Genomic DNA, 27,150 nt, shown 5'->3' with positions numbered 1-27,150 from the left:
TGAACTTCAATATTGCTTTCGAAACTTACCGTTAATCCACATACATACATATTTTTGTATTTTTCTTTAAATCCTTCGTTAAGAATGCATTGATAATATCGAGATATTATAAGGGTATGGGAGGGGGGTTAATCATAGCGAGTTTTATTATTTTTATTATTTACAGATCTCTCAGGGCAGTCTCAGTCGCAATTTCAGGGCACTCTCAGGGCAGTCTCAATTGCACTTTTTTTTCTTGTCGCGCACATTGAGCCGCGCCGCACGCGCCGCATTATTCGCTGTTTTGTTTCTTTTTGCCCCTACTACACCCGTATTTGCCAATCGAATTTCTCATTAGTCGCTTCCGGAGTTCTGTCTGCGGTGATAAGCGTGTTTTTTAATATTTCTCGACAATAAATGACAACGAACAAGAAAGAATTATGAGCTCCTTGCTAATATAGTACGAAAGCTAGCAACGTGGAAAACAACAAGTATTTTAAGACGTCTGGCTCTTTGATATATCTTTTACTATGCTCTCTAGAACAGCATGCGGCCCGTCTGGCTGCCGGTAAACGTTGCGTTCCCTACTGCGCATTGAAAGAAGATCCTATATTTTTATTAGTCCTTTAAATTCTAGTATTGAATATAAATCGAACATGTCTCCATAGCGCAGTGCGTAGAGTTTCCGACCACGAACCGATGATTCAGAGTTCAAATCCCGGTCAGGGCAAAGAGTTTTTTATTTTATTTTCGTTTATATTCTGATAGTAAAGAATTGAATATTTTTTTTTAATCACCAGAACTATTTAATACTTTACAATCAGAAATAAACTAAAATAAAATAAAAAAGTCTTTGCCCTGACCGGGATTCGAACCCTGAATCATCGGTTCGTGGTCAAAAACTCTACGCACTTCGCTATGGAGACATGTTCGATTTATATTCAATACTACAATTTATAGGACTAAATTAATAAAAAATATAGGATCTTCTTCCCATGCGTAGTAGTGAACGCAACGGGTATCGGCAGCCAGACGGGCCGCATGCTGTTCCAGAGAGCATAGTAAAAGATATATCAAAGAGCCAGACGTCTTAAAATACTTTCTTAAAAACGTTGCTAAAGAAGAAGAAGAAATCACGAGAAAGAATCGAAAGTTATAGGTTCTCAATATTGGCAAAAATCCACATTATTTTCATAATTAATTGAGGATGAACTAAAAATTTTTCAATATTTTAATATGAACCATAAAAAAATTGCGAACTTTCTTAGCATATTGAATTTCTAATCTCATCTTCGGCTACCTACGCTACGTAGAGTGGAAGGAATTGCGTGTGACGTCAGCAGCATTAGCCGCATTTACCGAAAATCATTCTGGCCCAACAATGCTGGCCGCTTTTTTTTTTCGCCGCAATTTTCGTCGATGCGATTCGTGCGGCTCTGGCTACACTAGCCAGAGCGCACACGCGCACCTTCATTGAAAGTAACACAAACAATATTTTTCTTCGGTCGATGCGGCGCGTGCTGCTCTGGTCAGTGTGCGCGTACCTTTACAGTGACTATCTGCGTCGTTCTCTATCTCCGAATATCAGTCGTACTAAGGTTTATAGCACAAATTTTTGTCGTCTCGGCGCATTCAGTGATGATTGTGTTCTAGTGTTTCCCCATTTTTACTTCAGAATCTGCATTCGCTGTTGTTTCTTAGCTTCAATCTACTAAGGTGTTTATTGAGGAGACAGTGTCCTGTTAAAAACCCCGTGGCAATCCGAAGATTATTCTTACTTAAATTTTGCTTAAATCAAGGAAAACATTTAATCTTTCGCGGTCGTAAGTCCTGGCAAATTTCTTCAAGTCTTCCAGGTTCTTGAGTTCCTCTTTAAGTTGGAGTGTGTAGAGAGCTCCTTTTCTAATTAGATCTTTTGTTTTTTCATTGCCTTCTATTCGTAGATTTCTGCCTAAAGGATACTGGGGTAGGTCGGGTTCTAACTATTGGTTCGCAATATTTTCAAAAAGACCGTGTAGCTCAGAAACGAAGAGGGCTATATTTTGTTTACAGCGTTTTCCGTTTGACAAGAAAGTGAGACAGGTTTGTGCAAACCGCATCCTTCTCTCTTCACTAATTACCGTACAGGAAATCTGTTACAGGAGATATCGTATGATTTCAACCAAAATGGGACACTCTGTACAGGGTGGGTCAAATTCGACGCTTTTAAATGGAAACACCCTTTTCTATAGGAGATAGACAAAAATTAATATCGGTGTCTGGAGCTCAATTTTTGTCAAAAACATGATGGTGAAAACCGCATGTCGATATCTGAGTTACGGGGTGTTTTTCAAAAATATGCATTTTTAACAAATCGCTGTAACTTTTTTGCTATGGAAAATGTTGTATTTTTATGAAAACATTTCCAAAGCACCTTTTTACGTAGAATTTAATGGTTTAATAATTTAAGAATTATCAACAGAAAATTTGATTTTTTGTATGGGACACCCTGTATATTTTTAATTTATTGAAAATAATTTAAAATTACCTTATAAAAATATAACACACTTGATATTTTGCTCGATTCCTCTTCGAGATATAGAGTATATAAAAATTCGCCCGCTTTGAATAAGTAGGCTTTGAACGGCACAGGCTGTAAAGCAAAAAAATTCTAGCTGTGAGCATCAATTAAAACGAAAATAATATTTGCTATGGGAGATATGCACAATTTTATAACAATTTAAAATATATTTAACCAACATCAACACATTTAAACTATATCTAATAACAATAAAAATAAATAGCAAACCAAGAAATGAGATTTTGCTACAGGTGTTCGACATATCGACCGTCTTCTGTTATGGAAAGACGGGGCAGTTTTTGAACATTTCTCGCGGAATTCATTAACTCAGTAGGGGTGAAAGATACCCTCTCATAACTGCTAAGTATATCTAATTCTTGTCTAGATTATATGGAAGAATAAGGAGCCTTTATTCTTCCGCAAATATATCTATAGGATTAGATCCATGGGCACTAAGTCAGGCGACCTCGACGACCAACGGCTGGGATGTTGGTTAGCTATTCAATTGTTCTTGAAATTGGCTAAAAAATCAATTTTTCTGTTGATAACTCTTAAATTATTAATTTTAAAAAAATTATACTTAAACCATTAAATTCTACGTAAAAAGGTGCTTTGGAAATGTTTTCATAGAAATACAAAATTTTCCATATCAAAAAAGTTACAGCGATTTGTTAAAAATGCACATTTTTGAAAAACACCCCGTAACTCCGAAGCGGTAACAGATATTGATGTGCGGTTTTCACCATCATGTTTTTGATGGAAATTGAGCTCCAGACACCGATATTAGTTTTCGTCTATCTCCTATAGAAGAAAGTGTTTCCATTTAAAAGCGTCGAATTTGACCCACCCTGTACATCACTATCTGACATTTCATTTTAACACTGATTTCACAAATATTAAAAAAAATTCTAACGGGATATTGAAAATTGCAAAATTTAATTGTTTTACTAGTTTTGCACATGAAAACAAAATATTACAACTTTAGCTGCATTTTTTCGAAATAAACTATTGTTGTATTTTGAAAATAAAATGATAATGAAATACTCAAGCATACAAAATTTAATTTAACAAAGTATATATTTGTACTTATCAAGAATTATTATAAATATATTTTAGCTTTCCTATGTTCCTCTTGTAAAAACATATCGATATTTTCAGAAAATCGACGTACCCGATACATCTCTAAATTTATTCCTCTTCAAGGTATTTGTAGTTTCGAATTACCATTTCCCAACGCAACAATTGTGTCAGTCATGAGAATGTGCAAATTTATGCAAATATTTTGACAAAGACCGAAATATATTCCGATGATTTTGCTATTTATTCTGGTATTATATTGCGGAGTTCACTCAACTTCATCAAACATAAACTTTAGCAATCTCGCTGTTTAAATATCAACAAATTTTATTGGGTAAATAATTTTATTTGCAACCAATGTAGACATTAACGACTTTAAAATTTGGTAGTGCCACATTATCTACACAATCACGATTTGAAAATGGCCGAGAGCATTTTCTTTACTCGTCTATTTCTTCCATAATTTCTTCTCTCGTTTTTCTTGTCTCTGAATTTGATTTTATATACCGGGTGCGTCTCAAAAGTGGTTCACCCCTATAACTTTTTATTTTTTTCAAATAAAAGAACGAGATTTTGTATGTTAGTAGTTTTTTCTATGGTTAGTATATGACATAAATTAGATGTATTTATGTCATATTTATACTAGATAATAGTAATAGACGTATTCAATAATTGCACCCTCTGTATTTTTTTTTACTTTATTCGATAGACACTCTGAATAGAATGACATATCATATGTCAACTTTTCGCACTTTGTGTCTTCGATTATCATCACTGTCTGATAACACTATGGCTTTTTACACATATTCGAACAAAAGTTATTTATGTTTTACTAGTATGAACTGACTTTGACTATTTCATATTTTTTCCAATTTTACTTTAGAATATACAGTTTTTCCAACAAATAAAATTTGTTTTTGTTAATGCCATTTTTCTGTAACTCAGTCTTGAATGAAATATCCGTTTATTTCGATTTTTTTAGCACTCACCGTATATGATTAGGGTTCCCAACCGTCCCGGTTTAGCCGGGATTAACCAGGAATCAGAAAGTTTGTCCCGGCGAAAGTTTTGCCTTGGCCGGGATCTAAAAAAATTAAAAAGTGTGTACTACACACATAATATATTTTAGTTTCTAATATTTAATGTTTTGTTTCAATTATTTAAAATCTTAAAAATAATTGTCCCGGAATCGCCGGTGCTCAAGTTGGGAACCCTATATATGATAGATAAATGTATGCTTAGGTGTAATGTCGAGGTATTTTAAAATCTTGACGTAATTTGATACTGTAGGTAAACCGCGAAAGATACATACACTGTTGCAATTTAACGGTATACTGTATTCATGGCCGACACAAATAATAAATATTACCAAGGTAATAATGGCTTACAAATATTATTGGCATTTTAATGAATATTAGGTAGTGACTGCGAGGAGGATGTACAGTTTTTTTGTATTTCTTTATATATTCAAAACCATAAATAATAATGAATATAGTTATACAGGGTATTTCAAAAAACATCTGCCATGTTTTGTCTGAAATCCCCGCGTAAAAATAGTTTACGATTCTGCTTTGTTTCGTAGCTACAGGGTATTAGAGTCTTAATTTTTTTCTATTTTTTATATTTTTCAAGTGTTTTAAGCGATACGACTGACATTTTGAGGGTAAAAGTTACTATTAGTACTACATGTATTGACAAGGGACGTGCATAAGGGTAATTAATACCTGGAATATTTTTCTAAAGAAACATGTGCGTTACATCATATTTAGTATTTAGTACAAAATATAGAAATCTTTATTTAACTTTTTTTTATGAAAACGATAAATACCAAATAATATTTGAGGAATCAGCAACTTTTAAGCAGAAAATAGTCAAAGAAATAAAGGAAAAACAATAACTAGCTGACACACAGTCTTAATACGCAGATCAGTTCTTTTAATTCTTAAATTAAAAGAACTAATAAAACTATTAAATTTAATTTTTAATTTAATGTTTTTTTCAAGTAGTAATGGGAAAAACCGATTAATTTCAATAATAATCGAGTACTCGAGTTTCAAGCGATTGCAATAATCGAGCGATCGCTCGAGCGAAATATCGCTCGTATTTAAAAATACGGTTTTTCGACCGTCGCTCGTTGTAAGTACTCGTTAACGCCAAGCGCCAAGCAGTAAGTTGCGTGCGCAAGGCACATATTCTTTCGGTGATGAATGGCAAGTAGCAAGCGATTCGCTTGATCGCTTGATTTAGTTTATTTCAAAGCATTGTCGATGTAGGTCGTAAAATTTTGTCCTTCAGAACCGCACATCGTCGCCGTCTCGTATAAATTTGCTACCTACAATGTATGTTGAAAATTCGCTCGGCTTTTTATCGAGTATGTCACATTAAAATCGGATTTCAATTTATTTAATTCTAGGATCGCTTGTAACTCGTAACTAGCATCGCTCGTTCATAATCGAGCAATGTCGGTTATTTCAATAATCAAGTACTCGAGCGAATTTTTGCTTGAGTTATCCCATCACTACTTTTGAGCTGGTATCGAATACCAATCAGCAAAAATTACAAAATCTGGTTGGAACGCAAGATTTATATCGTTCGCTAAACGGTTTTCTCGTTGCCGGAACGCATTTTCTCTATTGCGCAAAAGTGAACAAATCAAATATCAGCTCAAAGTGATATTTTGTTTCAAAATTCACCGTTATTTTTCAGTTCACTACATTGAAATAAGCTTGTTAAATCTAGTGTTAAATATTGAACGTAGACATTTTTATGGTAAATACAATTTTTAGAAACGAATGTGATTATTTTCGAGGAACAGCCCTAAGTAAGCAAGAAGCCCTTCGACTCGTCACTTGGCTGAAAATGTCGAAAAAGTATTGATTATTCGAGTAACGGGACTGACTCTCCCCGCCGATCATTCACTTCCCTTGCCCTAGTTTTCTATAAAAGCTACGAAGGGTCGGGGTGTAGGGGACACGTGCAACGACGCCTTCTTTTGCCAGCCCTTCGCCCCTCGCACCCCAGACCAGTTGCGCGCCCTCTGCCAATCTGTTCGTCCACGAAGAAAACGACCGAAGTTTGGAAGCCCAATAATAGACAACAGCATAAATAAAACTATAATAATCATAAGATATATTAAAGATAAATAAAGATATCAAATAAACTTTTAGTCGCGAGATTAAGCTTGACCGGCACAGCGTTGCCCACTTTTACATATTTTCGTTAAATCAAAATATTTTAGGAAACAAAAATAAATTAATTATAAATATATAAACAGTTATTATTTACGTCAACAAAAGTCACCTTCTTAACAGCACTTAAGGGACATAAATGGCCATTACTACCTCTTTCCCGTTCAAAATATTCTAATAAGGTTGCCATTAGGGTTTTCGGAACCGGAGCCGTTTGTCGGAACAGGGAATTTCGGTACCACGCCTCTAAGGAACCGGGATTTCCCGTTTTTTTCGGTACTTTCGGTACTGGCTAATTTTTTGTTCAATGATGGCACATTTCGTCAATCAGCAAGCAAGGGATGGGTTTCAAAAATAAAATCGATAGAAATATGTTTGTGTTTTCTAATGAAAATAATATAATCAGTCAAAAAATGCAAATTTCTATAAAAAAAGAAACAACATAAAATATAACTAATATACTGAGCAAAGTTATACTTATAATAATAAAATAACATATCTAAACTTCAATAATTGTTAATTAACATTATAGGAACTTCAAAAGAACTTCAGAAGTAAGAACAATAAGAGATAACATCACTATTTATTTAGAAGAGTTTGATTTCGACCTCCAGAAAGTATCAATGAACTTTCGCATGCAACAAAAAATAATTTTTAATTACATTTTATGAACAAGTAAAAAAAAATCTGTACCGAAAGTACCGAAGGATAATATCGGGAATTTTTATTTCGAGTCCCGGTTCTTTGATGTCTCAATAGAACCGGGAATTCCCGGTTCTGAACCCTAGTTGCGATGAGTTATTTGGAACGGCTTTAAGCTATCTTGTACACTTCGCACTAAAAGAGGTTCAAAAGTATCACAATACAATTCAGTTAAGTGAAAAACTCGTAATACAAAACTAAAGTGTTAAAAAGGAATGACAATGTCAGAAAATAAAGCAAATGTGGCAACTTGACATATTTTACAGCAGAGCTACCACCTGAATCCCAAGCGGGAAATTTAAATTCCAGTGAATAAGCCCAGCACCGAATATGTCCATGGTTGGCAACAATGAATTCAAAAATGGCGTCCTCGATTACGTAACTAAAAGTTTAATTGGTATCGCTTATACTATGATTTGTTTTGACCCAACATATGACCTAATATCCGTTTTTCAAGATTTGACGATGTCATTGGCATTGGCGTAGTTTCAGGATTTTCTAAAAATAAAAAAGAGTATTAAATAAGTATGTACAGATTACATTTTTCGTGGTGACTATCGTGTGTTTCATTGCGATCTTTTCAGATCTGTTGTCCTCTTCTCATCAGTAGGTTACCATTTTCGAGACTATTCTTTTCAAAAGTCTAGCAACTTGGAGACTGAATCCTCCATATAGCTTTTTGCCAATGGCTCCTTGGTTGTCGCACCAACATAAAAGTGTTCTGTCGTTTTTTTTTCAGACTGATAACCTGCACAAGGCTTCGTCCGTCAGTCCCATCAGCTTAGAAGCCTATTACTTGACACTAGCGATTAACCGCAAACTGGGGATACACACTAGGGTTTTCTATTTTCGGGATCGGGATCTCGTTTTGAATTCCCAGGAAAAGAAACTGTATTTTCGGGATGCCGGTATTGACTATCAGAATGAGTAATTTGATCTAAAGAAATACTTAATAATAAAAATACAGCTACATGTATCAAAGAGAAAATTAGAAGAGAACTTTATTCATTTTCAGTAAGTAAAAAATACAATTCATGTTGCAAAAAAATATAGCAAATACGGAAATATAACTTTTAAATATTGCCGTTCTGTTTAGTATAAATAAAATATTATGATATTTGAAAGATTAAAGCATAGGACTAAAGTATAAAGTCGAATCATTTTAGATTGGGCATATAAATTTTTCGGGATCCCGGGATTTAATATCGGGATTTTGAGGACATAACATTTCATTGGATTTTCATGGATTTAACAAGCGGGATCCCGGGATTTTTGTATTAAATTATTAGTTTTGTCGATATTGACGTCGACACCACAGTTGACTGTCAACAATTAAATTGTCGACATGACATTGACGTCGGCATCGCTCAGCTCTGTTTGCTATAACATAGATAAATGAAACAAGTTTAGATTGGAAAGTGCCTAAAATAAGGGCAATGTGAACACTATTTGGCGCTATTCTTGCAACGGTCGCGACCCATAGCTTTTGAAAATTTCGGAGCGGTTCGGCATTTTCCGGAATTATATCGCCAAATATTCTTTATTCAAATTTATTATTATTTTCTTTTAATTTTATAAATAAAATACAGTGTGTTGCATACAAGAAACTTTATTTTTATAAGGACATGTATGAAATACCTATGACACATTGGAAACCGACGATATGCCACGAGCCACAATGGTTTTTGCAGTTCACAGTTCACAGCACAGCTTTTTCAGTTTTTAATGCCACTTTTTCACAATTATCACAGGTTTGAGTAAATAAAACTTAAATTAAACTCACAAGATAGCAATAATTACTTCGAAAATGGACGCTTCAAACACTTTTCGGTGTTTTTTTGAAGGCGGGCGGTTTAAATTTTGAAAGATTTTACAATTTTTGAAGATTCTGATTTTGATAAGAGATATGGACAAGAGAAAATTATTTGTTTGCGGTTGTTCTTAGCAACCCCTATAGCAGCGCCAGATCGCGTACAACGGTCGCGATCCAAAACTTTGAAGGGTATTCCAATCTAAATTTATTTCGTTTATCTATGTGCTATAATGAGATTTATTTTTGAAACAAATATATATAACAAACAAACAGTGAAGAATAATGGATTGTTTACTGCTAGTGACCGATCGTGAATACGACCTTGGAAATTAACAATCGCATAAAAATTTAAATAAAGAAATTTGAAAAAAAACATGTCGACTCCGGATTCATTAGTTTGTTAATTCGTTTCCCTGCAGGCCGGCCACGTTGAGTTAATTATTCAAAATCCTACACACGAACCTCGACTCCTCAGCAACGATTTACATAAGCACCCGATGAGATAGCGATCTGGCGCATTTGCATAATTTAAAATTAATAGAGAACAGAGAGGATCGAGGAAAAAAGCGTAAAGCCATACATAAAAATTCAATTTGTGAAAGTAGTAAGAGTGATGGTAGCACACCACCCCCCGCCTTGCATTTTAATCTTTCCAGTTCACGTGATTAGGCACGCTATAGTGCTATTATTTACCCCAAAAAAAAACACTTGGCGTAATGCACTTAACACTAGTAAGGATCTTAATTTTTGTTGAAGAATTTTATATTAATAAATAATATTTTCTTGTCTTTAGCTGTGTATTTTTTTTCTAATTTTGAAAATTCGAAAGTAGAAAAAAAATCAAAAGTAAAAAGAAAATTGTTTTGCTTGTCGTAAAGTGGGGTACCAAGCTCCACTCTCACAACCGGTTTCTGGGCGTATCCTTCATCAGGTGGGTTGTCCAGGGGCTGATTCTCAGCGAAACGGCAAACAAAACTTTTTCAATATCAATCGACGATGTCGTAAAGTGTCAGTGAGATATTAGCGCATCTCCAAAAGATGGGAAAGAGAGTTTTTCAGCTCGCCCAAATTTTATATTTGGACATACATATACAGGGTGTCCCAATATTCCGTAGACATAGAATTACTACGTATTTTTGGAGTCAAAAAATGGAGTCTGTGTTTTGTTAAATGCTTTAACATTTGACATTCACAAAAAATCAAGAAAAAGTACAGGAAGGGTGACAACTATCCCCACCCTTACATAAATTTTAGTATAAATATTTTCCAACTCAACCGACGACCGATTTTCTTTTCGAGAAATGTTCTTTCTAGTATTTACTATATTCTTTATCTCTTGTTTTTCCAAAACAAACCTACAAGATATACAGGGACTTTCAATATTCCATGGATATAGATGAACAACTACGTACGTATTCTTTGAATCAAAATAAATTAATTGCATATAATTTACCTTTATACAAAAGTGCTTCGTTTGTCCGTTAGAGGGCATCAATTAAAAACAAACCCGAATGTTAATTAATTTAAAAGTTATTAATTTTTTCAAGCTTTTATGAAGCTTATTGTCAAATATAATTTGTAATTCTAATGTAAAATTCGATATTTTCACCCGTCCCGCAGTTTTTTATGATTTTTGTAAATGTCAAATGTTAAACCACTTAGCAAAACATAGACACACAAAATCTCACTCAAATTGAAATAACGGTTCTTAAAATATCTGAAATAATGTGTTTATTTTTTGTAAGTTTGATGCCCTCTAACGAACAAACGAAACACTTTTATATAGAGGTAAATTGTGTCCAATGGACTTATTTTGATTCTAAAAATATGTAGTAACTCTACGACCACGGAATATTGGGACAATCTGTATAAAAACTAGAATGTGTAGTAGTAATGAGCATTATGATTCTTTTTAGCGAATCGAATCGAATCACGCGTTTCAATTTCTTCGATATTTTTATCTCTCTTCAAGACTTTTTCTGGCTTTAGTACTAATATACTTTCTTTTTGCAGTGGCGTAGCGGTACTGAGTTGCACAGACTGCAGCGGCAGCAGCACTGCCTCGAGCGACATCACCGACCCCGGCTCCCCCTTCAGCACCGCATCCAACCACAGCGAGGACTCGGGTGGCGCGTTGCAGCCGCCTAAAATGCCGCCCGCTCAGTCCGCCCACCACCCGCCCTGGCCCTGGACTGCTGCCCACGACGGATCGTCGCCTCAGCCCTCAGTGGCGGCGCCCTACGCCAAGCGTCTCAGAACTGCCCACGAAGCACCCAAGAAACAGCCTGCCGACGATTCTAGTCTTAACAATAACAATTATCGATGCAAGAAGACGGAGTGCGTTCCGAAAATGCAACAGGGGAAGATAACGGAGTATTTCAAGACGCACGGGAAGGCGAACGGTGTCAGGAAGCAATTATTGAAGATGAAAGGAGTAAAGGTTCCCCTAATTAGTCAGATTTCCGGGATGCGAAACACAAGGTCAAAAAAGGAAGCAAAAACGCGGACTGTTCCGAGAAAAATCCTTCCAGCCCCTAGCAAAGTCCAAGAAACTCACCCCCCAACAAACGTTCACCCTTTTACACCCACAGTCACCCTCACTGCCGTCAGTTTCCCTCCAAACCTTGCGTATCTTCACGCGAAAACTCCCAAGTCTCCCGACAACCTTTTTTTACCTCAAGTCAACTCGATTCCCCTCATCAACCGCGTACCCATCATAAACAACTTCAACTGCGTCAAGCTAAACGCCACGGTAGTGCCTATCGTTAACATAAATGCCTTACCGCCGCGGTTGAACGCTGCCCATGCCAACATCGCGCTCAGCGTGGACACGGCGATGCCTACGGTGCTGCCTGCCAGACCTAAGAGTTCATCGACGTCCTCTGCGCAGACCAAGCAGTTCGAAGGAGGGGTGGTGCAAACTTCTGCGCAGATGAACGGGACGCAGCAGCAGCGCAGGACAGAGAGCACGACGACAGAGGAGCCCTATAGAACGGAGGAGTGCCAGACGCATCAAGAGGAACGGCCTCAGGAACCGCCCGACGATAAGACATGGCAGGAGGGTGAGTAACAATCACTTTGAATAACTTTTTTAATAACTGAAAATTATTATTCAAAAAGCCAATTAGTGGAACAAATTAGTGGTTTCAATTACACTTTATACTTTTTAGTTTACGATATTCACAATGTTTAAAACACACAATTAAAATTAATAGAATATCCTAGCAACAGCTTCCATTAGTCTATTGTATCCATAGAGAAAGCCTAATATTTAGCTTATAAAACAATCAAAATTTGATTTCTAACCACAATTTCCCTTGACGGAAGATAATCAAATGCCAAAATGGCATTTCTCGTAAATTTTGAAGTATAATTAGTGGAATAGTTAAAAGTTTGATAACTTTTTCTACTAATTGAAAATGTCTGTCATTAATTTTGACGTTCTGAATACTTACATTGAAATTAAAGGAACAAACTTCTTCGCTAATTGAAACCACTAATTTACTCCACTAATTGCGAGGTTCTGAATGAAGCTAAACTGCTTTATCCAGCGCCTTAATCTTTCATTTGCAATGTTAGGAACTTAAAAGATATTCCGTAAAAAGCTGTTAGATTCCCTTCCTTTTTGAGAACGCTTACGGACGCCGAGTTGCCTTGGTTCGGTACCTCGGGCGCCACCCCCATAGTTTAAAGTGTTTGAGAGACCACTAGTGCCAGTACGGGTAGCTTTTATACAGTGGAGATTTCTGGCATAGATATTTCTGGGTCAGTTGGTTTTCTTATTTGTAGTTCACTTTGTATTATATTTTATTTTAACCAAGAGTGGGTTTTACTAATGGCTCAATTATCCAAATCAAGTAAAATTTCACTCTCAATATTATTTCTTTTTGATGTATCTAAAGGTGATATGTTTGCAACTAATTTCAGAATAATTTTAATGAATAATTCACGCACTATTCTATACAAATTAACCTTGTATAATAAGCCAAATACTAAAGTTTATAAAAAAACTAGTTTTACCAATTAAAGTACATACTACATTAATAAACAATTTAGTAAAAAAATCTCGAAAATAGGGCCAAAAATTAAAAAATACAATATTTTAAATTTTACTAAAAAAACAATTAATATTGCGATTTTTTTATTGTAGAGAGTCAAAGTCGAATACTGGACCAAAAATCCCCGTCACCCACCGATTCAGATAGTGGATTTTCGAGTCGGGGAAGTTTGGAGATCAGCGTGGACGAGCCTGTGACGGAGCCGCCCAAAAAGTCGCCCATTCTCTCACAGCCCAAGACAATCAGGTAAATTTTCCATTCATGCCGCCCACGAAGAACGACTTTTAATCGGTTGTGTTTTAGATTTCCTCCTGTTCAACGACAGAAAGCGAAAGAAGTAGGTCGAGATTTGGGCAAGAGTCCGCCACAGTCCACCGATGGTCAGTGTAGATGGAACGATTGTTCAGCACAATTTGACACCAGTGGGGCCTTATTAGAACATCTACAGGTAAATAATACCAAAACATTGCTGTTCATAACTATAGTTTGTCCATCGATAAAATCGTTGACAGTGATAGATATGATGATAGATGTCTCTTTCATTTTAATTTCAGTCGTTTATTTTGTTTTACGTTGAAATAAGTTAGTACAATTTTAATGCAAAGCGGGAAATTAATCTATTTATTTTAAATTTTAGTGACAAATGATTATAAAAATAGTTTGGGGTGTGTGTTAATACAAAAGTGTGTGTTAATACAAAAGTGTGTGTTAAACAAACACCACATACAAAAAATCTAAAAACAACTATTTCTTACTTTCAAACTTCAAGAAACCTACTGCATAAGCCTATCTATTTTCAGTCACTTTGCGAAAAGTCTAATCAGAGGCATATTAAACAATGATGATATTTTTTGTACACTTCTGCAAAAAGACTGCCTGTTTTCAGTCATTTTATAAAATACTAAATCGAGAATCTAGGCCAGGCAGATTAAAAAATGATCAAAGTTTAGACAGCTATGATCGTAAGCATATCGAATAATTTATGCTTTAATAAAAATACCCCATATTTTGCTATACAAAAACAATAGTTATTTATGTCAAAATTTTATTATTAGATCGTTTAGACGAAAATAACAACTTGAATCATATTTCATAAATTTTAATTATTAATAAGATAATTTTAAATACAAAATATATTAAAACCTTATTATTAATATCTCATTTAATTATTATACTCTGTGCGATTCTGTGGACAGGGCTATTGCTTTGTTGAACTTTGTTTTTTTTTAGAATAAAATGAATTTAGATCTTTATAATAATCATCCTCAACCATACTCCATTTAACAGAATCATCACTTTTGTGCCATTATTTCCAAATTTTGAAAGGGAAGTTCAAGAAATGTCGTAAAAAATGGATAAATTTAGGTTAGTTATATCAACACCGCGTAAAATGTTTTGTAAAATCTGACTAGTCTTCATTAGGCATTTTGCAAAGCGACTGAAAACAGATAGGCTCTTTGTAAAAAAATCCTTCTTTTGTTAAAAATGCCGGCGTTTTATAATAAGCCTAGTCTTTTTGCAAAATGCCGAGTTATTCGATACGCCTGCGACATAAATAATCCCATCCATAGTTAGCCTAGAAAATATTAGAAACTATTTTTAGTGAAATAAATGGATTGGTATGGACGTCATCTGTCTTTTTTCTGTCATCGTCTGTCGAAATTTTCCCTGAGTCGTAAAACAAAGTATAATATATGTTTATTTTCCAGGTTGAACATGTGATATCTCAATCTAGAGCCAATCAGGAACAATACGTATGTCTGTGGAGAGGTTGCAAGGTGCACGGGAGGACCTCCTGTTCCATATCGTGGCTGGAAAGGCACGTGCTGGCACACGCGGGGACCAAGCCTTTCAGGTGTATAGTGGACGGTTGCGGGCAGAGGTTCAACTCACAGGTTGGTACACTTAATATTGCGATTAGTAAAACTTTATATCACTAACACTAGATCGCCCTCTTTTTATGCTTGTTACACAACGTAAAATAATATGAAAATGGCAAACAAATATTTAGACAGGAACTTTCAGTATATCGTACATATTAGTGAAGAAATCTAAAATTTTTATTGTTAAATGAATGTTACAAACTATTAATAACATAACTACAAAAAACAAAATGTCCAAACATTAAATGAAATGTTTAGAAAAACATTTCGGTTAATGTTAAGTACTTACAATAATTAAAATATACATAATATTTTTTAAAACCAGTCGATAATCCTTCTAAAAACGCTTCACGAGAACTCCCAATGCTTTTGTCTTGCCAGATTTTTTAACAGAATGTTCTTCATTCATCCATGTTTCGTCTAGGTAGAAGATAGATTTTCCTTCTCTGCGATATTTACGAATGTCCCTTAGATATTGTCTTCTCCAAAAAATTATGTCTTCTTTGTCAATGAGTACAGACTTCCGATTATACTTTTCCCACGAGTTCTTTTCCTTTAAAGTTGTCCAAAGTTTTCTCCTTCCCATGACCGGCAAGTTTTCGTTTTCATTTACAACTTTCTGAATTTTATCGAGAGTTGGTATTGCCTTGTTTAAAAAAAGGCGTGCATGTTTCCCTATTATGCTTCTAGAACAGTCATCAACAACCTCCTCCCCATCAACAAGCTTCCTCCCCGTAGATGTTTTGGGTTCACAAACAATTCCACTTTTTCTCTCTTTCAGAACTCTATAAATCGTTTCACTAACTACCGTAATATTTGAACATTTCGTAACTAGGCTTCTCACAGTAGCCAAGGGATCTTGATGTACACAGAAATCATGAACATTTAAAAGTATAGTTATTCATGATAAAATCAACCTCAAACAGGGAATATAAAATCGTTCGAATTCAGCTAGAAAAATGCATAAGTTAATAGGTTGTATATGGATGTTCCCTCACATTGAATATGCGGTATGTCTGTTCTGTGCAGTTTCGCTCTCAATAACTGTCAGAAGTGTTCGTTTACGTAATGGCGTTACGAGTATTCGGTACGCAGAACTGCCTATTGTAAATCTTTTGTGCGTTTAGGACGTAAATGCGCGGTCTAATAAAATGTCTATACGATACAAGAGAAAACCGATGGGCAATAAAATCTCAGAAAATATTTCGTAACAACAAAGTAGATAATATTTTACAGCGAGCTTTAGCCTGGGTAATTTCTTTCAGTTTCAGAGTTCAGGGATTTTTTTCACTTTACGAGGGTCTATCGCTAAGTGTTATTGAAAAAAAAATCCCAACACCAAAATCTTTGACAGTGAAAGGTGTCTTTGTCATTTTTATTTTAAAGTTTATTTTATTTTACAAAGAAATAAGTTGGTACAATAATTAGAATGCAAAGCGGGAAATTAATATGTTTAAAATTAGTAACAAATGATTACTTCAAAATATTATGAAAAATCCTTACTAATATTATAAACGAGAATGTTTGTATGTATGGATGGATGTTTGTTACTCTTTCACGCAAAAACTACTGAATGGATTTTAATGAAACTTTACAATAATACAGCTTATACCGGGTGCGTCTCAAAAGTTCTCACCCCGATAACTTTTATTTTTCCAGATAAAAAACGAGATTTGGTATGTTAGTATATGACATAAATTAGAATTGATTGACGTATTCAATCGTTTTCGGTCCCTTCCTGTTTCGCCGGAAATGACTACAATTTTTGATTTTTAAATGGCACACTCGGTATTTTTCTACTTTATTCGATAGAAAATAACATTCTGAAAAGAATGACGTATGGTATTAGATTATTCGTAAAAAAATGCTTTTTCCAAATATGCTAATGAGCCAACCTCGTTCCTTTTGAAAAAATTGAGATATGATTAAACATACGATTCGAGTATTTTCTAACTGGCGGAAAAATAAAAAAGTTATAGGGGTGAGCCACTTTTGAGACGCACCCGGTATATCAGAATAACACATATAATTTATAAAGATATATTTATCATTTTGCAGAACGCTGGTTATTTGATATAATTTGACATTTGACACTAATAATAACCTAAAATATTAGAAACTTTTTTACTGAAATAAATAGATTGTCTCATCATCTGTCGAAATCTTCCCCGAGGTGTAAAACAGACTATACATATATTATACAGAGTGTCCTAGAAATAAGTGCAAGTATTTAAAGGAGTGGTAGATCCCGAGAAAAGACACATATTTTCTCTTTATCAAATAAGTCAAAAATAACGGAGTTATTTTACTATGAAAATTAAAAAAATCCTGGATCTTTTTTGGATTGGTTTGGCTTGTAAAAAAACCCTAATAGGCGTGTTTCTGGGGTTGAACTATACTACCAGTTAAAATACTTGCACTTATTTCTGGGACACCTTTTATAATCCTTACTCCTATGATTCCAAAAACGTATAATACTAATCAATCGTTTAATTTTGCAGTTGATGCTGGAAAGGCACGTCAACAGCCACTTCAACACCGACGGAAGCCAGAACACCAGCGCCAAAAAATCTGTGGAGAACGGCCCTGTTAAGCTATTCAAGAGGAATGGACGGATCATTCGGTTTCGGAGACAACCCTGGTCAGGTAATACTTTTTTACAGTTTTAATCCAAGACGTTCCAATTCCCCCACAACTCTACCCTATTCCGACATCTTTAAAACGACCCTTCTTTAATAAAAGCGACTCCACAGTGGTAGGTATTAGAATGCCTAGAATTATTAGGATAGAATGATATATGTTAAGAAGTGCTAAAACATTGTGGAACATTTCGTCATAAACGCGAAAAAGAATTTGTCAACCAAAAGTACATGTATTAGGGATGTACGATATTATCGATACCGATCAAATAAAAATCGATATTTTTCATATAGATACAAAAGTGTTAATAATACTAATAAAAGCAAAATAATTTTAGTTAACCGCAAAAATTAATTTCTGTCTTGAGATGCCATCGCTATTTGAATTAAAGTTATTTTGATATATGTCATGCGATTACTGTCGTAGCTGTCAAATTACAAAAATCTTTATAAAAATATCGCAAAAGGTCAAGAGTGAAAGTTGTTCAGATTTTGATTCTAGTCTTTATTGGTATCAAGTTTCATAAATATTTAGATACTTTCAAAAATGTCAATTGTTTTGATATTTTTCGGAAGATTTTCAAAAAATTCAATTTTTTCACATAAATAAACGAAGGAAATACAACAAGAATAATTTCTAGTACAACATTTTTCCTGTACTGTCCCGTAAATAATGTTAAAAATTAAAGGTGTCAATTTTAAGATACCAACCTTGAGGCGTAGAAACATTTCCAACCGACATCACAGTGGGGTATTTGACACAGATAGTTGATCGAATTTTTTTTATGTAGACCTTATATAAATTATTGCTATTTTCAATTAAAGAGGAAATAATATGAACAAAATAAAGGATAATTCGTCGATGCTAAAAAAAGAAAGAAAAATCACTGTTCCAGTGTTTCCACGGTCAATGCCACTAATACCAGTAGTAATATCGCAAGTAATATTACTAATGCTACGACTGATCCGCGAGCAATGCCCATACCACTAAAGTTGCTACTAATGCCAAATTGTGCTATACTGCTAATGGCACTAATGCGATCGCTTTGTACACAACAATGCCATCGCGGTTTACACCTCGCATTAGTATATCACTGATTGGCAAATTAGAGGAAACCAAGAATGTTTTTCTCATTTTATCAGCAAAGTCGCAAAAAGTCGCAGTATTTTATTTTACTGTATGAAAGCCCAATGTTTACTAAGTAAAACGTATATAGACAATATGCGGAATTCTTCGAAATGCGCAACTAAATCACTAAGTATAATAAAAATGTCACAAATTTAATCAAATTTTCTGAACGCCTAACTTTTAGTTGCAAAAAAATCGTTAGTATAGAGAATATCAAAATAAATAATATGTTTTTGTAGAATACATACCTGCAGCTTGCTGAGCCATTTTCAATCAAAACAATAATATAAACGTAAAAAGAGCACAAGAACAACAACAATTTATAATTTTAAACATAAAATTTAGCCATTTACCTCTTATCTGTGAGAAGTAACAACTTTGACGTTTCGTTGAAACGAATGAATGCAACTAAACACACCCATAGCAACGCCGTTCATGGCAGATATGATTTAACTTATCATTAATCTTTTTTTGGGAAATCTTCAACACTTTGCTTTTTCGAATTTCTATCACCTTTTTCATGCTAATACCCCACCGTGGCGACAGTTCTTTTTTTTCCTCTAGAAAGGGTATCAGATCATTTAGAAAGTAAATTATAGTTACTTGACCGGTTAGTTACAACAAATGTTTTTTAGGTCATGTCAAATTTTATTTGTTGTGATTAGTGATTTACGTAGAAAGAGTTGTGAATGTTGTGAAACTGTAAAATCGTAAAATAAAATTACTGTTTTAGAAATTATTTTTATTAGATATAAGATGTCTTACGTTTTATAAGAAAAAATACTTTTTTGAAAATATTTTTTGAATGGCCTTGTATTGATACAAGGACTTTTTTTTGTATATTTGTGAATATTGATACAGAGATGTAAAGTTGTTCAGATCTCCTTTCACTTTTTGCAATATTTTGTCATCTAACCTCATTTTTTGCATAATACGTAAAGCATATTTTTAATTTGCTTCAATGGCAGTTGTCATATTGTTGTTGACATGTCAAAACTATATTTTTTTTTGGTATTGGGATGCTTTTTTTCCGATGTAATGCGAAATTTTTGGCTTATGTACCCAGTATATAACATTTTTATAATTAAGTTATGCGAGATATCAATTGTTAAAAAATATATCAGTACTCTCGAAAATCGTATATAGTACTGTGCATCCCTAGTACACAGGAGAAGTCCGCTAGTCAAGGATGCGCTTATAAGTTAAAAAACACCCAAATGGATATTATTCAACCCATATTTTTCTTATTTATTGAATACATACATCCTCTTCACTTAAACTTATTTTTTAAAGATAATATATAATCAAATTAGGCAGACACAAATGTCACTATCAGGTGTTTTTCAGTACACTGAAAGTTATAGGGCTCACCCCTATAACTTTTTTTTAGATAAAAAATTGAGAGATTTAGTATGTTAGTATAAGACATAAATCTTGACATTGATTGACGTATTCAATTATTTTCGGTCACTTCCTGTTTCAGACAACTTTAACACTTATGTTTAACACGTTTGTAGATGGACACACTCGGTACGTTTGCCGAGAATAATAGGGGTTGCTCTTATAACAATAGGCAATAGAGATATTCTCAGTGACAGCACCAGTGTTGGGTATTAGGGTTTTAAGATTTCTAATCCAGAACTGGCCAATGCTATTGCTTTGCCAGATTTTCTTAACAGAATGTCCTTCATTCAGCCATGTTTCGTCTAGGTAGAATATATATTTTCCGTCCCTGCGATATTTACGAATGTCCCTTAGATATTGCCTTCTCCAAAGAATTATGTCTTCTCTGTCAATGAGTACAGACTTCCGGTTGTACTTTTCCCATGAGAAGTTGATTTCCTTTAAAGTTGTCCAAAGTTTCTTTCTTCCCATGACCGGTAAGTTTTCGTCTTCATTTACAATTTTCTGAATTTTATCGAGAGTTGGTATTTCCTTGTTTAAGTAAAAGGCGTGCACATTTCTCTTTATTATGCTTCTAGAACACTCATCAACTGTTCGGCTGAAATTCATTCAAGGGCAAAACAATTTATTTTCTTAAATAAAAAAGTCGCTTGATTGAATTTGTAAATGTTGTAGCGCCTATAGTTTATGATGTTTTATAGCCCCAGCCCTTCTCTCTGTGCTATCAAGCATTAAGAAACAGACTATAACATGTACCTTGAGCTAATAAGTTCTATAACTTAGAGACGTGTCCTTGGCGAATGGCTTTTCTGTACAATTTGGAAATCGTTATAAATCTGTTAAAATAAACTGTGACATGACATTATCAGAGAAATAATCAACCACTGATGGATTATGGGTAAACATTTTCAGTCGCCATATAGTGAACAATAGTGCCAAAAGATGTCAAAAATTGGAAGTATAACATAACTAATAACACTTAACACTTTTTAATCTATATACTTACTTCAAGAACAGTATATTTCAAATACTTTTTGTAGAAACTTTTGAAGTTATTAACTGTTTAATTTTTGGAAAATATTGTTCGGAATTTATTCTATTTTTCTGTTTTGCTGTCCAAACACCAAATGACAGAAGGGACACCAACGTAAAACCAAATTTTTGTTGTAGAGTCAGTTTATACAATTTTTTCTTTCTCATAACTTAAATACAACAAAATAGATAATTTATAATCGAACAGTTAAGAGTCTATTGCGCTGTACTGTTCGGGTGGCTCTCAGGGGTTGGGTAAAGCCGGTGTGCGGCCGAAAGAAATATATATTATATTTCAGAAATCTGCCTAAGGCTTAACCCGATCCTGCCGTGTTAAACCACACCTAAAATTCCAGACACACGTGCTTTAATTAAAGTTTGATTAAGGTTTGCAGAGCTTCAGCATTTGCCATAAAATAGCGAGCAATTTGTTACAAAACCATATAAATTATATATCACTATAATCACAAAACTTTAATCTATTTCCGTATTGCAACGGAATCTTAAATTATGTCTTTATTTTCGAGAAAATTTAGTCCAAACATTAGGTATATATTGTTGATGTTTGACCACCAAAATCTCAAAAATAAAGAAGTTATCTAAAAATGTGCTACAATACGGATATAGTATAATCCTTTATCTTTAATTTCCTTCTTCATTTGTGTAAAAATACCTAGTCAGTTTTACATAAAACGTTAAATGCCGAACGCTTCTTTTGCTACTTTTTCGGACTACTGAAATGGACTCTTAAGTAAACTTTTATCCTCGGATTTTGAATTCGAATTGATTGATGATTTGTGCAATATCTACCTCGAGATTAATGACATAACTATGTATTTCAATATGACTTACTATACATATAGTAAGTCATATTGAAAGAGTATTAAATAATGAGGTTGATTTTGGTGTAATGAGGTTGTGAGGAAAAAAGAGTTTAGAAAACTAGACTCTCTAACTTTTTTTTAGCCACCATAGAGGAACTAATTTCGTATTTGCAATTTCGCAGCTCGAATGTTTGATTTTATTGACTCGGGCATCATGGAGGGTCTGCAGCACAAGCTCCTCAAGATGACGCAGACGCGCACTTTGGGTCAGATGGGCAGCCCCGGCGAGACCATGAGCCTGCAGAGCCAAATCTTAGCCAAGAGGACGGACGCTAAAGGCTGCAAGGAGTTGCTGGTGCGGTGGCATCCCCGAGATGTGTAAGTAATAATTATGCTCCTCCCCCTTCTCTCTGCTCCTATATGAAGGTCATAGTATACCATTTGCTTTTATTTACAAAATCAGTATTATTATTTGGGGAATTTTGAAACATCGGCATCTGGTGACCACTAACAGTAATTCGTCCTGTATTTCATAAACCAAGGGGGCTACGACACAGCTGTGTGTAGTATCTTTAGTTTAATAAAAAAGTAGCATAGTGATGTGAAAACTGCATCGTTGTATCTCTACTCATAAACGAGAAACTTCATAAAACACTGACTGTTATCAGTTCACACTTGATAACGTCAGTCAGTGATACCATAGATAAAGGAAACAAGTTTAGATTGGAAAGAGCCCATAAGGACAATGTAAATACTATTTGGCGCTATTCTTTCAACGGTCGCTCTCCAAAGCTTTTGATAATTTCGGAGCGATTCGGCTTTTTCCGGAATTATGTCTCCAAAATTTATTCAAATTTATTATTTTTAATTTTTTAAACAAATCCAGTGTGTTGAAGATCAGCAAGTTTATTTTATATATGGACATGTTATGTATGAAATACGTATGAAACATTAGAAACCGACGTTGTACTACGACCCACGATGGTTTTTGCAGTTCACAGTTCACACAGCTTTTTAAGTTTTTAAGGCCATTTTTTCAAAATTTTCACGGGTTTGAGTAAATAAAATTTAAACTAAACTCACAAGATAGCAATAATTACTTTGAAAATGGACGCTTTAAACACTTTTCGGTATTTTTTTAATGAGGGTAGTTTAAATTTTGAAAGATTTTATAATTTTTGAAGATTCTGACCTTGACAAGAGAAAATTATTTCTGTTCTTGTTTACGGTTGTTCTTAGCAACCGCTATAGCAACGCCAGATCCCGTACAACGGGACCTGGCGTTGCACGCTGTTAATGTTAACGTATTATACACCCCAAAACAATAATTATAAGTTTTGGCGGCAAGCCGAGCATTCCAATCTGAACTTGTTTCCGTTTTCTATGAGTGATACTTCAATGTGTCAGTGAAGTGTTACTGACTGACAAATGCATGAAAATCGCTTCTTTATATCTTTATTCATAAACAAGACATTCTGTAGATGGAAATGGGACACCCTGTACAGACACCTAAAATATCCCATATTTTTAGACTTATGTATATCTATCCTTTGTTACCGATCTTTGTCCTTGTTTTCAGCGTTCCCGACGAGTGGATTTCCGAAAAAGAGTACAAACCGACCAAGGCGTTGCCCATAACCTCACTTCCCCCTGAAGGCCGCGAGGCGCTCCGCCCTGCCCTCTTCCCAGGCAACCAAGGACGGACCGGCCACAAGCACCACCGCAAGCCCCTCAGACCCACGACGTGATACTAATTTTAATAGAGCCCCGTCTCCCACGATGCGCCTGTAAATAGTACGATTTTTGGATGGAGAAAGTTAGGTTAAGTAATTCGCGCCTTCATTAGTGGTTATAATAATTATTATATAGCTGCCGTGGTTACTATTGACCACAGTGATCAAAGTTTAAATGGTCAAATTGATGATGAACAAAGAAACGACACGGCTAACGGCGGTTTGGTTTTTGTTTAAACTACTATTTGTATCATGACAATTTTTTTTTGGTAAACTTATGGGAATGTTGTTACAAACAGTGTACAGAAAATACAGGGTATCCCATTTTCGAATGTTTTGCAGGGTTTCTCGTTTATGAATAGAGCTAGAAAGATGCACTGTTCACTGTGCTACTTTTTTATGAGGATGCTACACATGTATTAGTCCTAGCCTTATTGGTTCCTGAAATACAGGACGAAATTGAAAATGTTGAATTTTTCGACCCCCTTTGTATCTCAGTTATCTTATAATTATTGATCGAAAAGTTGAAAACTGTGTCCCGTAGAGTTTTTCACGTAGTATTCAGTGGTTTCTACGTAAAATACTCTAGGGTATACCGGGTGAATTTAAAAAATGTATCATTTTCAAATTCTCCCTGTATTTTAGAAGCCAAGGGGGCTAGGATAAATTTGTGTGTACCATCTTTAGTTCCATAAAAACGTAGTAGTGATATAAAAACCGCAATTTGTAACTCTACTCATAAACCAGAAACCTCATAAAACACGAAAATGGGACACCCTGTAATTTTTTTATCTAATAAAAATACTAATATAGGATTTTTAAAATTGACTTATCCTAGTTATTTTTAACAAATAGCAATAATTGCTAACAATAAAAACATTATTAATTAACTATAAAAGAGTTTTTTAATTGATTAGTTTGCCACTCATATATTTTTAATTATTTTTTGAAGCCTCTTTCGAAGATTCACAATTATTTGTATTGTCATTATACTTGTTTACTTATATATATTATACTTGCTTACTTAAACACTTTTCTTATGGTGGGTTCATGCTTCCGATCTTAGCCCTAACACTAACATTAGTCCTAACCCCAAGAATTAACTATAAAATAAACAAAAAATAATACAAAGTAAACACAGAAGAATGCAAATTGTGTTGGCTACGATGACGTTGCTTCCATTTTTGATCTACGAATAAAAATAGTATTTATGACTCCTTGCTTAGTATTTTTTTTTCACCAGCAATATTTCTGAAAGTTTACAGAAGTGATCCAATTACAAATGTATAGATTATTATTATACTTATAACAATTTTTTATGGTTATTTTTTTTAATTTCGTGTACCTTATTGAGACACTTGAACCGCCGTTAGCTGTACTGAAACGTAGAATTTATCATACAGAAACTGCTAAAAGATGTAGAAATTCCTAAACAATATAAATATTAACAATACGCACAAGAAAAATAGTGGTTAGTATTTTATTTTCTAGAGCGTAGGTGTCCTAACATGTAGTTTCATAAAAATAGAATCTTAAAATTCAAGAAAATCTAGTTTGAATCCATTTAAAAACTACTTTCTACAGTATGTCCCCGGATTGTCTTTTCAAGGGAAAAACTTTTTTATTATTGACATTTTGAGATATCCCGTTTATACTTTTCCAAATTTCCATACCGTTTTCCAGAAAATTCCTAAAGTAAAAAAACGTCCTAAAAACCAAAAGTTGTTTCTATGATAATTTAATTTAGATTTCATTCTTTGATAGATGGTTATTATTCATTTTGAATAACGTCATATTCTTTTCTGTTGTTAAAGTATCAAATTTTCCGATAACTATTATCACCCTTTCAAACTAAACCAAACTATAGCAACAGAAAATGAAACTAGAATGACTAGGGGCATTATTTATGTTCATACTGTTTTCGTTCCTTTTAATTTGCCTTTTTTAGGTTAGGTATTTAAAATTTAAAAATAAATATTAATACAAGTAACTGAACCAAAAGTATTTATTTAGCTAAATGTTGGAACACCCTACGCCATTTTTGTTTATATGTTTAGCTGTGATAATAGATTGTTTTTTCTTTCTGGTTTTTGTATGGTAAAATGATAAAAACGACGATTGTGACGTTGGTTTAGATTGTTCGTTTTTCGAGGACTTGTTGTGCAGAAAGAAGTCCATTGCCAACAGAATAATTCCAAAAAAGACTTATTTTATTTTAGTTAGATAATTTTTCGTATTGAGTTATCGCTACATTCAAAACTTTAGGTTAATTAGTTGATTATTTAACAATATTTTCAAGCGTGAGTTGTTGGAATCAAAAATTAATTTATATTGAGGAGATACTAAAGACTTATTAGTACCCTATTATTTAATAAAAAACGACGTCAAAGTAAGCAGAGAAGTAGCACATTAGTTTTTATCTTGTTTTTTATCCTGACTGTCACGTGGTTATTATCAATTACACCAAATCTCAAATGGTGAAGTAATATTTTTTAAAATTAAATAGGTAATAATAAAAAATTAAATAAGAAAAATCTCTTTAGATATTTGATGTTGCAAGTTTTATTTTTTTTATATTTTTTTGAAGAAATTAAGATTGCAACGTTTGTGATAAAGTTTCAAAATTAATTGACATTTTCATATACAAATATGAGATAACCAAAGTAAGATTGTTTTCTAATACAAAATTAAGTATAGGTAAATTTTTATGTAAATAATTTTTTTATTAGTTTTATCTTAGAGAATTCAAGACGGTGTTGTTTCGGTAAGCGTGAAAAATCAAAATTAGTGATTATTTATTTATTAAGTTGGTATGTTTTTCTGACTGTATATGGCACTGATTGAGTGTCCACCTATATTGTGTTCATTTTTTTCGTATAAATGTAGCTAGGCGATAACAAATTTAAAAAAAGAATCAAATTTTTAAGCGACAGCTATAGGTTAAGTGTAAAGCTTCATTCAGTATCTGGCAATTAGTGGAATAAATTAGTGGTTTCAATTACACCTTATATTTTTTAGTTTACGATCATTCACAATGTTTAAAAACATAATTAAAATCAATAGAATATCATAACAACACCTTGCGTTAGTTAGTTGTATCCATAGAGAAAGCCTACAGAATAAACTTAT

The 27,150-nt window shown here is 33.9% G+C and overlaps 1 protein-coding gene across 3 annotated transcripts in view; it reads left to right on the top strand.

The window, feature by feature from the left end:
* LOC115875812 (zinc finger protein AEBP2) overlaps positions 1-27,150 on the top strand; it is a 254,318-nt gene extending 227,168 nt beyond the window's left edge. For all 3 annotated transcript variants that reach the window (XM_030891320.1, XM_030891321.1, XM_030891322.1), the window contains exons 2-8: positions 11,333-12,381; positions 13,470-13,623; positions 13,681-13,825; positions 15,087-15,272; positions 17,762-17,906; positions 22,471-22,666; positions 23,868-27,150. In XM_030891320.1, coding sequence (XP_030747180.1) covers positions 11,333-12,381; positions 13,470-13,623; positions 13,681-13,825; positions 15,087-15,272; positions 17,762-17,906; positions 22,471-22,666; positions 23,868-24,036 — 2,044 coding nt within the window. In that variant the 3' untranslated portion in view covers positions 24,037-27,150. The remainder of the gene's footprint in view (positions 1-11,332; positions 12,382-13,469; positions 13,624-13,680; positions 13,826-15,086; positions 15,273-17,761; positions 17,907-22,470; positions 22,667-23,867) is intronic.

This window comes from Sitophilus oryzae, unplaced genomic scaffold (genome assembly GCF_002938485.1).
Source record: "Sitophilus oryzae breed Bouriz unplaced genomic scaffold, Soryzae_2.0 scaffold_1396_pilon_pilon, whole genome shotgun sequence".
NCBI classification, from domain to species: Eukaryota; Metazoa; Arthropoda; class Insecta; order Coleoptera; family Curculionidae; genus Sitophilus; species Sitophilus oryzae.
The sequence above is the reverse complement of the archived record's forward strand: the minus strand, read 5'-3'. Positions and strand labels throughout refer to the sequence as shown.